At 36.7% G+C, this 13,363-nt stretch overlaps 1 protein-coding gene across 7 annotated transcripts in view; it reads left to right on the forward strand.

Moving 5' to 3' along the window:
- The window catches only part of cspg5a (chondroitin sulfate proteoglycan 5a), a 31,173-nt gene extending 21,087 nt beyond the window's left edge, over positions 1–10,086 (forward strand). The window contains exons 4-6 of one of the 7 annotated variants that reach the window (XM_079894068.1): positions 500–578; positions 4,099–4,155; positions 9,346–10,085. In XM_079894068.1, coding sequence (XP_079750194.1) covers positions 500–578; positions 4,099–4,155; positions 9,346–9,516 — 307 coding nt within the window. In that variant the 3' untranslated portion in view covers positions 9,517–10,085. Of the gene's footprint in view, positions 1–499; positions 657–4,098; positions 4,156–9,345 lie in introns of all 7 variants that reach the window. The other 6 variants (XM_079894069.1, XM_079894070.1, XM_079894066.1 and 3 more) reach the window with 6 other exon arrangements.
- Positions 10,087–13,363: the final 3,277 nt, after the last annotated feature.

Here is a 13,363-nt window from a genome sequence, read left to right on the forward strand (position 1 = left end):
TTATTATTATCTACATTTTTGTATGTTTGAGAATAGGAAGAGTAATGGAATGTTTGAGTAGGAGGTGGGAAATGAAGGATAAGGGAAGAAAAAAATGGGAAGAAATTGCGATTTACACATGAGCCCAAGAAGCTTAATTTGTTTATTCATTTGAGGTCATTTTATGGTGATGAAATGTGTTTAAAACTTCTCATGTTTTGAAATGGGTGAAATATTTGTTGATTTTGAGAACAAAAAAAGTGACGTCATTTTGTCATCTGATATGTTGCATCACAGGTTGTAAACTGAATGTGTGTCTCCAATTGTGTGTCCTAGAATTGCACTAATGCTCTTTTCTCTTTCTCTCTCTCCTCTGTCCTTCATAATCTCTTCATTCTAATATTCTCCCCCTATATTTTCCATTGTGTCCTTGTCTCTATACCTCTCATTTTCCCACAATGCTCCCTCCATTCCATCACTCTCCTTCTTTTTCTCCCTTTCGCCCCCTGCCACCTCGCAGCAGTAAGTACCGTCCCTCCTCGGAGCACCACAATGATAATTTCTCGTTGTCCACCATCGCTGAGGGCTCCCATCCAAATGTAAGGAAACTTTGCGACACCCCTCCTAACCTCCCTCATGCCCGTGCTTTGGCTTACTATGATAACATTATCTGTCAGGTAACGTGTTTCTCGTCTTTCTCTTTCCTCTCCCCTCCTTCCCCTCTCTGCATGGACCCCGAGCGTAACCTTTTTGGTAAGGGAGGGGGTGCACAGCGCACAGAGAGATGGGAGCGTTTTCTCCGCTGAAAAGGTCTGCTCTCAGATAGGAGTGTGGTTACTGAGGCAACAGTTGTTACCATAGCAACAGGGTAACCGGGAAGCAGGGAAAAAAGCGGGCTTTTTCTTTTCTTTTTTTTTCGCGAGCGCCGCTTTTTGATGCTCCGTTAATGGTGGGGCTTGGTGATGTGGATGACCTTAGTCTGTCACTGTCTGTCAGCCCCATCCATCTGCCCCACTGTGTCTCTAGATGAACAGATAGTCTAGCCTGTAGACACTCTCTTTAACAGCGGTTTGAGAGACTCATGGGAAAGCGACTCTATTGATCCCGCACAAGAATCAATACAGAGGCAGACCTGGAAGACACATTATACCCCGGAACGTTCATATGCATAAACATGCAGGATATTTGTTTAAACATAAAACAAGGTATTAAGCACTTTGTGTAATTTGCGCCTTGTAATCTGGCTTGAGGTGATATTATAGGTGTCGAGGTCCTAAAGGGATAGTTCACCCATATTCTGTCATTATTTACTCACCCTCATGTTGTTCCAAACCTGTATGGATTTTTTTCTTCTGTTGAACACAAAAGAAGATATTTTGAAGAATGTCGGTAATCAGACAGTTTACAGTAGCCTTTGACTTCCATAGTGGGGAGAAAAAATACTATGGAAGTCAATGGGCGCCGTCAACTGTTTGATTACTGACATTCTTCAAAATATCTTCTTTTGTGTTCAGAATTCATACTGGTTTGGAACAACGTGAGGGTGAGTAAATGATGTCTGAATTTTCATTTTTGGGTGAACTATCCGTTTAACTTGATATTTTATGGATCAGAGGAATATTTCTTGCTTTATGTGCGAGAGGTTGCGAGTTTGAGTCTATGAATGGATTAAAGATATGTATACATTTTTTATTTAATTATACATTTTTTATTTAATTTTTAATAAATGTAATTCTTTGTTTAAAAAAAGAATTGCAAAGATCTATAATGGTGGCATATGTGGTTGATTTTAATTTTTTAATTTTTTATATTGTACAATTCTTAGGAATATTTCTAACGTTAAGTGTGAATGATTATGAGTTTGCGTTTCAAAATTGATTAAATAATTTGCATACATTTTTAAATAAATGTATTAATTTATTATTCATTTTTTTCATAAAAATTTAAATTAATTTTTTTTTTTTGAGTTTCAAAATTTTCAATTTTGAGTTTCAATTTTTTTTTTAAGTTTAATTAATTTTTTTAATAAATTTTTTCTTTAAAGTAAATTAGAATTTCATCAGTTTGTCGGTAGATGTTTTAATAATAGTGGCGTATTTGATTGCATTGTATTTTCTGTTTCACTGGAATGATGGAATGATTAGGAGATGTTGTTTGGCTTGTAGGGAAGATAATACTTTTTAAGGTCTGGAAAGGAAATGCCCTCAGATATCTTTTTTTCTGCAAACATGATGAGAAGATCCCACGATTATAGATTTTTAAGGGTGAGGTAATGGCAACATCCCTGGTTCCGGCATTATGCCCTGATTGCAGACCTTGGACTCCGCTGAGAGAGCCCACCCACCCATGCCCACCCTCCTCCCCCCATCACCCTGCTCCCCTTCTCTCTTCCTCTGCATCGCTGCATGTCTGACTCTTCACATGGACCTCCTAGTGGTCCTGTGACCTGCTGCTGCTTGTCCACTGCATCGCATTAATATACATGTCTGTCGTTTCACTCGTTTATCCTGGTTCAGAAAGATGAGAGGGTGAGTGGGCGAGCTCCTTGTGCCAGATCTCACCAACCAATGAAGGGTTGAGCGTAAAACACAGGATAAACATCTGAGATGCAACGTCTCACTGCTGCCTGTAGGTGGCGTAACACTTGGCTAACATGTCTGCGGCATGGGTAGATGTAGATCTAACACGGACGTCGTTCTCTTCTGTGGGATAACCATAACACATCTCTCCTCTCGTTTCAATTTTCCTAATGTGTCTTAAACAATGGAAAAAAAAAATGTTTTGGAAAAGAATAGCTTTTTCTCTCATAATAAGTATATTTGAGCTCTTCGCTCATATTATGTTCTCTACGTTTAATTAAGTAAAAACAGTCTCAAAAACTCTCAATAAGCATAACATCTACATAAAATATGTGTTGCCTTCAATTCCAGCTTGTATGCATCAATTAGATCAAAGTAAAAGCAAATCAAAGCTCTACTGTTTATTCATGGTTTCATACTCCTTTTTTAACACGTTGGAGGTGTTACAAAAGTGTTTTTAGGACCTGAGCTCAGGAGTTTTTGCTGGTAATTTTGATAAAATTAATATATAAAGTAGTGCAATGCAAGGTCAGATTTTTAAAGGGATAGTACACCCCAAAAATACAATTCTGCCATTATTTACTCACCCTGATGTCTTTCCAATCCACACCCATATGCTTTTATATATATATATATATATATATATATATATATATATATATATATATATATATATATATATATATATATATATATATATATATATATAAAAGCATATGGGTGTGGATTGGAAAGACATCAGGGTGAGTAAATAATGGCAGAATTGTATTTTTGGGGTGTACTATCCCTTTAAAAAAAAAAAAAAAAAAAAATATATATATATATATATATATATATATATATATATATATATATATATATATATATATATATATATATACATTTTTGAAATTTACAGAATTTTTGAATTTTTATGCAGCTCTTTGTCAAAAAAAAAAAAAGATATATTTTGGGGGCTTAAAATATTTTATATTTCACTTTGAATTTTACTTTGCCGAAAAAGAACAGAAATAATTATTTAAAAACAAAGTTTACTCTTCAAAAAAATGTTGTAATAAAAAATCATGCACATGTCTTATGTGCTATATTCCAGGTTTTAAAGCCATATGATTGATGACTTTGTAATGAACAGATGAACATTACATTAACTAAATTTGAACGGATAAAACAGCATACAAGTTTGAAACACCATAAGTTTGAGTAAATAATGACAGAATTAAAAAAAAAAATTTGTTATCTCTCCCTTTAAGTGTAGTACACAGTGAAAGTACGTATATTTTTTGCTTTAGACATGAAAACCTAAAGACTTTAAAGGGCTGTAGACATACACCTACAATGTTTATGCTTGAATAAAGCAAAAAAATAAAAACTTAGGAGAGCACTTCTCACAACTGAAGGGTCTTATGCAAAGGGCCCTTTCCCTGCCCCTCTGTCTGTCTGTCCCTGTCTCTTTCTTCCTTAGTCTCTATCTCTCTCTCTCTTTCTAAATGGAAATGATATGTATGAGGTATATAATCCTCTCCATGCCCCCACCCCTCAGAAAACCATGAGCAGATACACCTGGGAGTGTAAGACCAAAGAGGAGCCCGGCTGTGAGGTAAGACTTACAACCCAAAGGCCCTGTCCAAAGTCACAGCAGCTGTCCCTTCATTGTGCTATTATCCTGTCAATCAAACTGTAGTGACCAATGCTGGCCATCCCTACCTTCGTCATCATCGGGACCCCAAACCCATTTCGCTACAGTATGGTCCATTTAAAGTCTTAAAGAGATAGTTCAACCAAAAATGAAGGTTTTATCATCATTTTCTCACCTTCACGTCATTCCAAATGTCCTGTTGGGCTTCAAAAATGACAGTTCCATCAAAGTTGTCCATGTTGTGTTGCATATTTGAGTTTCATAAGTTTTCAAAAGTTTCATATTTTAATTCATTTTGACAGCAAAGGTTAAGTGAAAGATTTTCAGAGAACAACCATGGAAGAAACAAAGGTTTGGAACAACATGAGGGTGAGTAAAATATTTTTTGAGTGAACTGTCCCTTTAAAGAACACAATAATATGTTCACTATAGAAATAAACGGTCACAATTTACACTTACAACTATTAAAAATAATAGTCCATTAGTGGAAATCACATCTGTGGGTGTATATAGTGTTTCAGCTAGAGTCGTCTGCAGAAATATAATATGCCAGTATCAGATCGAGAACGAGATAAATTCTCAAAATCCTTTCAAACACTCTGTGACCTTCAGACAATATAGGACACTGAAATTGATTGTCTCTTCCGCCCACATGGAGGCTTAGAGCTCATCACCGGAGAGAGAAAAACTCCTGTAAATGAAATGCATTCCATGAAACGAGGAATCTCTCAAGACAAGAAGGGAAGGAGGGGGGCCAAACAGTCAGGCTTCTTTATTACCATCAGCTCAGAGCTTCTGCTCCGCAGATCGATATCCGCTTGAGTAAAGTAGCCCGGCTCTAGCTAGCAGCCAAAACAGCCTGTATTTCTCTCTCTCTCCATCTCTCTCCACACATGCACACAGACCTAAAGCCTCTGGGAGGGTCTGTGACTTGACAGATGTTTTGGAATTAAATAGACCATATATAAACTAGAGCGGAAAGGTCAGATAAGTGAAGTTGTAGCTGAATATTTGAAGCTGAGATTTTGACTTGACTTAAAGGAACAGTTCACCCAAAAATGTTATTTATCACCCTCATGTGTTGTTCCAAACATTTTCCCAGTTTCTTCTGGGTAACACAAAAGGAGATCCATACAAGTCTTAATTCACTTCATCTGAAGGCGTTGTGTAAGTAACAGAGTGAAATTTAAAGGGATAGTTCACGCAAAAATAAAAATTCTGCCATCATTTACTCACCCTAATGTTGTTCCAAACCCATATGACTTTCTTTCTTCTGTGGAACAAAAAAGAAGATATTTGGAAGAATGTTGGTAAACAACCAGTTTTGTTTCCCATGACTTCCATTATCTTTTTTGACCATACAATGGAAGTCAATGGGAGCCGACAATCTTCATAATACATTCTTTAGTGTTCCACAGAAGAAAGAAAGTCATAGAGGTTTGGAATGACAGTTGTGTAAATTATGACGAAATTTAAATTTTTTGTTATCCCTTTATTTTTTTTTTCGCTTGTAATCTTCTCTTCTGCTCAAATCTCATTCCTTTATATGTAAAAAATAAGGCACAGCAAAACATGTCACACCAGGTTTCATGTAAATTACATTAAATGGTATTGGTTCTAATGTGTCTTATAACCAGTTGTAATGTGCCAAATTTGAATATGCACATATTTAAATCAATCAAATGAAATTCTAGAGCTATATAGCATAATATAATATTTTACATTTCAGTCTGTTTTTACACAAAAACTGATGCAAATGACTTCAAAAGACTTGGAATATAGCTCACAATTCATACTATTGTGATGCTTTATAATGGGTTGATGGCAGAATATCAAGTCTTACAGTCATAAAGAATTTTCATTTTGAGGGGGATTGTCCCTTTAAGACTACACATGGACCATGCTAGTGCACCTATGAAGCTGGATCTGCCCAACCAATCAATGCAGACCTCTATCCTCAGCATTTTCCAGATCAAAATGTATACAGTGAAATATTTGACTTTATTCATAGAATATGAGTGTGTGAACCCACTGCTCTATTCCCATGTGTCCTCTGACCCTCTGTCCACTCAGTTTTGTGCTATAGTGAAGCCACAACTACAATGTCCCTTCCTTGCTCCCGGCTCGTCATCTTAGTGTCCCTCCTCAATGTTTCGCCTTTTACCTCAACTGACCCTCATGCAGAGAATCCACAAATGAATGTGAATGCTTATTTACCAGTTTTTTTTCATTAGAAATGTTCTCAACAGCTCTGTTCCGAAACCTATAACAAGCTGCTTTGTGTGTGCTGTTATTTGTGCTTATTAGAGCAGGGGTTCTCGATCTTTTTGGAACTAAGTGTCCCATTCAAGACCAAACTGTTCAGTTGCATTACCATGAGAAAAAGAATCATGGACGCCCATTTGCACCCAGTGTTCCCACAATGTCAGTCAACTTTTTGTTTTTAATTGGCATTTTCCAACACAATCGCATGGCAGTTTGTGGCTAAATCGTATGAATTTGTATGATCTCATTCGTTTTAGTTAACTATAACCATTCTTTTCCCCCCTACAAATCTTACGTTTTCTCCAGAGTCTTTAAAAGGACATGGTGATGATAAAAAATGAGATGGGAGGAAAAAATATATTTCAATATTTCAATTTCGTTTTCTCGCAAAAGCTTTGCGTTCCGCCTAGAAACCTTGCGTTCGCTAGCAAAACCTTCGCATTCTCCCAAGAAATTTTGCGTTCGCTCACAAAGAACTCAAAAGTTTTGCGAGCGAACACAAAGTTTCTCGGGGGAACACAAAACATTTGCGAGAGAACACAAAATCTTCCTCCAATCACTTTTTTTTTATTCCTTCACCATGTCCCTTTAGGGGCTCTGTTGTTTTCAAATTCATACGGAAATCTCCACCTCATGAAAAAAGTGAGATTGGGTTGCATTTTTCCACAGACCCCTTTTTTTATTTGAGATGAACCCCAGCTGTATAAATGCCTCGTTAGAGTATCATGTTGTTAGCTTAGCAACATATGCTAATGCTAAATCTGTTGTAATCAATTGTGAGGTTTGTTTTGTTTGAGGAACAATATATATGAGGAGGTGCTCTTATGCACAGTGTTTCTGATTACTTATTATGAGGTTGCATTTCAGTGAAGATAGTAGGCTATATGCAATGAAGCAGCTCACTAGGTTTTGGAACAGAACTATAATGTGTATATCATTTAAAATACTGTCAAATGGATGTATAAAATACAGAATTTTAGATATTATACACATTATACAAATTAAGGTAGAGTGTCTAGGTAAGATTCTCCAATTAATCTTAAGATGAAATAGCACTGAAAATACTACATTCAGAGTAGCAGTTAAGAACAACGGAGCAAGTTAAGAACAACATGGAAGCCACCAATTCTCATCAATACAATAGCTAATGTTGACAGCAAGTATTCATCAGTCATCTCCATCATGGCACATCCAAAGCAGTTTCCTTAAAAGTCTCAAGAGGAATGTAATCCCTCACCCCATCCAACCACAATTAAAAAACACATTTTCTAGTTTCATGCCGACGGAAGAAAGGATGCCGCCTATCCGGTAACCATGGAGGTGGCGTATCCCCACGTCCTGCCCGAAGTTACAATCTAAGTCATCACTGAAAGGGTAAATCTTCATTAGTTGTCTCTACCGAGTTGAAAACGTGACACACTCGTGCCTTAGTCCAGCGACACCAAAGGACCAAGATGCTTCATTAGCTTCAAACTATCTTAGCTCAACCAGTTTCCCTTGAAAAAACATGCAAGGTCTGCTATAGCTTCACCAGCTACACTGGATTGAGGGTGTCAGTTCTCACTAAAACAGTTTTCATATTTAAGATCATGCCATTTACTTTGAGGCTCATTTTCGATGATCAAAGGACGTGCAAGTCTTCTCTCATTCATTAGTTTCAATACTGCGCTAATTAAAGGCCACTAAATGGTTATTCCACAGAGAGAGAGAGAGAGAGAGAGCGAAAGAGAGAGAGAGAGCTTTGCTTTATTGCTTTGGCAGGTGAGCTCCTCTTGCCAGAGCTCTTGTTTCAGTTCAAGGCTTTTCCTGTTCACTGGCGGGACAGGAGTGTGGGATGGGGCTGTATGAGCTGTGATGGGTTTGCATGTATGCATGTGTGTCAGGACGGGTGGATCATACAGCCTCTGCTCTGCCCAGAGGAGAAAACAACCTCAGCCATTGATCGACTGCAATCAATGGATTTATTTGCCACAAGATCTGTTCCTGCAGTGCCATCACACTCCAACTATTTGAATGTGATGCCAAAGTGTTGTGGATAAAATATCTACTAACTTACATTACAGTTTGAATTCATATTTCTTTTGTTTGTGTATTTACACAACTAAATTTATTCACTCTTCCAGACCTGAATGGAAAGTATTATATGCATTTTGTTTCTGGTTTAGCCTACTAGAAATGATTTCTTTATAAGGTATACTAATAAAGGACGGGAGGATACAGTATCTATTTATTTATTTATACACCTGCACATTATTCGATTAAAAACAACAACAATTTTATTAAAATAGTAGGAGACTTTTTTGTCTATTTGTTTACTTAAATAATGTAATGACTTTATTATTATATTTTAAACAATTTTATTAAAGTAGTTGGTGATGTAAAAAGCAATAGGATTTATTTATTTAAATAATTTATTAACTTTACACTTGCACATTATTCAATTAAATACAACAAATGTATTAAAGTAGAAGGAGACTTAATGAGCATTATTTATTTATTTATTAGTCCATTTGTTCACTTCAATAATTTAATGACTTTACAATTGCACATTATTAAATTTTAAACAATTTTATTCAAGTAGTTGTAGATGTAATGAGCAGTAGGATTTATTTATTTATTTTAATAATTTATTAACTTTACACTTATACAATTGCACATTATTAAATTTAAAACAATTTTATTAAAGTAGTTGGAGACTAAAGTAGTTGCACATTATCCGATTTAAAAAAAAAAAACGTTTTATTAAAGTCGCATATGTTAAGAACGATTATGTTTTTTTATGATTATTTATATATTTATTTAATCATGTATTTATTTTAATCATTTAAAAGATTACAATTGCACATTACTCACTAATTCTATTAACATGAGACTATCGTTTCTCAGGATGATCCTAATGCCCAGAACAAGCTGGAGGACCCCGTGAAGGCCCCCCCACCCAAAGAGGACGAGTCGCTGAACATCCAGAACTCGCTCACCCCTAAGCACGAGAACAATAAAGTGCTGGGCGAGGAGAACTCTTCGGAGGTAAACTCGCTGCAGAACAACATGATGTAGAACAGAAAAAAAAAAGAAAAAAAACTCCACGCAACCACGTCCACGATCACTTATAGCATTGAACAGCAGATGGTACGAGCAGCCACACCCACCACACCATCACCACATGACAGAACACTTTAAAAAAAACCGCCCCTCGAACCCACTCAGTCTCCGCCTCCTGCCCCGCCCCTTGTTGCAGTCTTTTTGCCCCTGTAGTCGACCCGCCCCTGACTCAGCCCTTATATATACACTCACCTACCCCTGCCTAACTGAATTACGGCATGCGTTGGTGTATATTGTAAAAAAGAAGAAAAAAGTAAAACATATTTGGGGTTTAAAATATAAAACGTTGTCATAAAAGAAAACGCTACTGAGAGGTTTTGATGTTTGTCTGACTAATTCAGTGAGTATGTATAAATATATGGAAAAAATGCTTGGATTGATATAAAGAAAAAAACACAATGTGTCTTTGTTTTGATGTGATTTCTAATCCTTTGATGTACTTGTTTTATTTTGTACTTTTTTGGGAATATAAACTACGAAGATAAAAAAATCTGACAGTTGTTGAAATAAACCTTTTTAACACTAAAGTCCTTGTCCCTGTGTGGTCCTAGCCTGTGTTCTTCCCCAGCCAGATGCTGTCTTGCACTCATTATCTCTTGCTTTGCTTGATATTGTGCATGGCTTTTTATTACCTCAATGCCCTGAAGTCTGCATCAGTTTAGACCTTCACAATGTTGTGCAGAAGCCGCTAAGCCAATCATAAGGTGGGTGACCCAAAATCATACACATATTTCTGCTATTTCACTGACAAATATGAATTTAAAAGGTGTTAGGGATCATCGTAATCTGAACCATATTAGACAAATCATATCTCTTTTGGTATACACTCAAAAGTTTTAGCTTTATTGCTTAATATAAAGTTATTAGTTCATATAAAGTTGTATATATATATATGTATACATATATCATTTTTTTCTCACAAGAATTAGTTTTAGAAATAGAGATCGGACCCCCTGTTGAAGACCCTTGATTTAAAATAGGCCCGATCTTTAGTTACACCAGATGTGTAAAGAGTACCTGAAAACCACTTGAGTAAAAGTACAGGTATCTTACAGCAAAAATGAAATTACAAGTTGAAAGTCACCAGTTCCAATACGACTTGAGTAAAAGTCTTAGATTTTACAGTACTTAAGAATTTTACTCATACTAAATGTATATAGACTTAAAGATGCACTAGTCCTTAACACCTAAGAGACATGCCAGTGAAAAAGTTGAACAGTTGATTTGTGAGGATAGCAATACCATTTATTTCCAAAAATCCAAAAACTGAACACCTCAAAATTGCAATAAATTAAGGTCTACACGACAGCCTCTTAAACGTCTACAGACACTCAAGTCTAAGTTAAACTCAAAAAGGGCAGTTGTAAACCAATATCCTTCTCTTTTATGTAATGGATAAATAAAATAATGTAAATTAAATAGTCAAAGCCGACATGCTGGTTTCGGCCTCATCACCGGTTGCAGTCATGTCCACATCTCATCAATGAAACACCTGTGATTCAGCAACTACCTGCTAAAGCACTCACATTCACGTAAAGTATAGCCTTATTTACAAGTTTGGGTGAGTAAGGTCAAAAACACACAAGATATAGTGCACTCAATGGCTTGAGGGATGGTGATATCACTTCTTTTGTAGCAGAAATAAACTGCTGCAGAAAAAGTTAGGTGCCATGCAAAATGTAAGCATAATTGCATGACTCATCATCACAAATTTATTAGAGTAAAGAGTACATACTTATTCAAAAATGTTGAGAGTAGAAACAAGTAGAGAGTAAAAGTTGCTAATATCTTTGATACTCAGTAAAAAAAGATCCTTAAGTACAGTAACTAATTTCATTGTTTTAAATGCTTTACACCACTGAGTTACACTGAATATACATTGAATATTATCCCTCATAAGAATCTCTCTGTAGTCGGTTGTCAAACTGACACTCCGAGATTCCTTTCTCTGTTAAATGAGTAACAGGTTCTTTATTGTGGTTTTCTCTTATGAGTTTTTGACGAGGAGGTTTGTTTCGGCCCCAGAGCAAAGACTCCTTCCCTTAACCACACTAATAGAGAACAAGTTCAATGCAGCAAATAGGAAGCAGATGCACAGCTGAGGCAATTTTGTCAATTTTGTATATAATCTATAATATTAAATAATATTCATTGATTTTTTTTTATATACCTTCATCTTCATTTTTTATATTTAATATTAAAGAATATTCGTTGATTTTTATATCTATATACATATATCTTCCTGTGTTTTCAGTAGGCTACCTCAAGGGCCTCTGCTTGGAGTCTTTGTGTGAATCTGCATTATAATGAATAATAGGGACCACTTCATCCTCTCATATACACAGAGAGACACAAGTACCTTTTCAATGCACCACAGATGTCTATGAAATCAGATCTGGGAACATATAGACCCACATACTCACATGAGTCTGGTTATATTGTCTGTGAAGTTCAGAGTGTTCAGAGCTCATGCTTAAGAGCACTTTGCATAGTTTTTGGCCAAATCTGAGTTTGTGGCAGCTCCACTTATTACGGCCTTTTTCCTAATCTAATTCCTGCCTGCTGCCATGACAACAGCATATACACAAGTATCAAAAACAAGGGAGCGTTCACAATGTGTGAGACACACACTAAAAATAAAAATCATCAGTGCCCTGAGGTGTCCCTCAATCTCAGACACAGTGAAAAAGGACACAGTATTAATGTCCCCAAGGGCTGCTTTCAAGTTGATGTTGAACCAAAACCAACTCAATCTCACCACCGCTCTCTCTAGCATTCTTTCTTTCTTCTCGCTCTCATTTTTCACTGCTTTCCTTCCCTCCCCTTCCTTTTTCCGCCGTGTTGATCTTCATGCAAATGCAATTCTGGGGGTGTAGTCGTTGAAACACATTCTGATACTGGTCACTCAAGTGGAACGGCATACAGCAAAATACAAAGGAGATTCTACAGTTACCCTCATTTACATACAAGTAGCCTACATACAACTGTAGTAACTGACTTCATACGTCCACTTAAAATGACCTTCGTTTAAAAAAATCTTCGTTTCAGATCTGAAAAGGTCGGATATCATTTGTTTGCGGATGCCATTTGGTTTGATATCATATATGTAATGTAATGGCATTTCTACATAAAGTAAGACCTACAGTAAGTGTCCGAATTCTTTTGGGGCCACTAAACTGGATATAGGGTGTACTGTAAAGAATAAGAGGTGCACTAGCTACATCATATGCTATTGTTCTAAAATTTCCTTTCAATTCTCATTTCCTCTTTACACCGAGAAAGCTTCACCTAAATGTGAAGGAAAGCAGTTTTCCAGCTGGCGCATAATTAACTCAGTGTGTCCACTTTAAATGAATCTGTTTTACCCTCTGCAGTCAAATGCTGTATGACAGAGAACATTTCATACTGAGGTGTGGCGACATCCGCCTACACCAACATGGGCACATGCATGCAGCATCCCTGCTTCCCCATTGGCTACAGATACAGTGGAACGATGACATGCAGATCTCAGACAGAGTTCAGCCATTGGCCGTTTGAAATACGAGGACACATGCGCGCACACACACGTTCAGAGCATTGGTTTAGGAGATTTAGATTGTGTGGGTTCATCAGAACATGCTGAACTAATAAGGAATGCTTAAGATTATTAATGAGGCCTTTGGAATGTGGGCTGAGAAGCCTTTATAATGGAAATGGGTCTGATAGATTATGGCTCAATAGCTAAAAAATACTCCCCCACAGGGCTGGGGTATCCAGGGCCCCGGTGCAGGTTCTTGCTGTGGGGTGGGGTGAGTGGGGGGGC

This window comes from Squalius cephalus (assembly GCF_949319135.1).
Source record: "Squalius cephalus genome assembly, chromosome: 15".
Lineage (NCBI taxonomy): Eukaryota > Metazoa > Chordata > Actinopteri > Cypriniformes > Leuciscidae > Squalius > Squalius cephalus.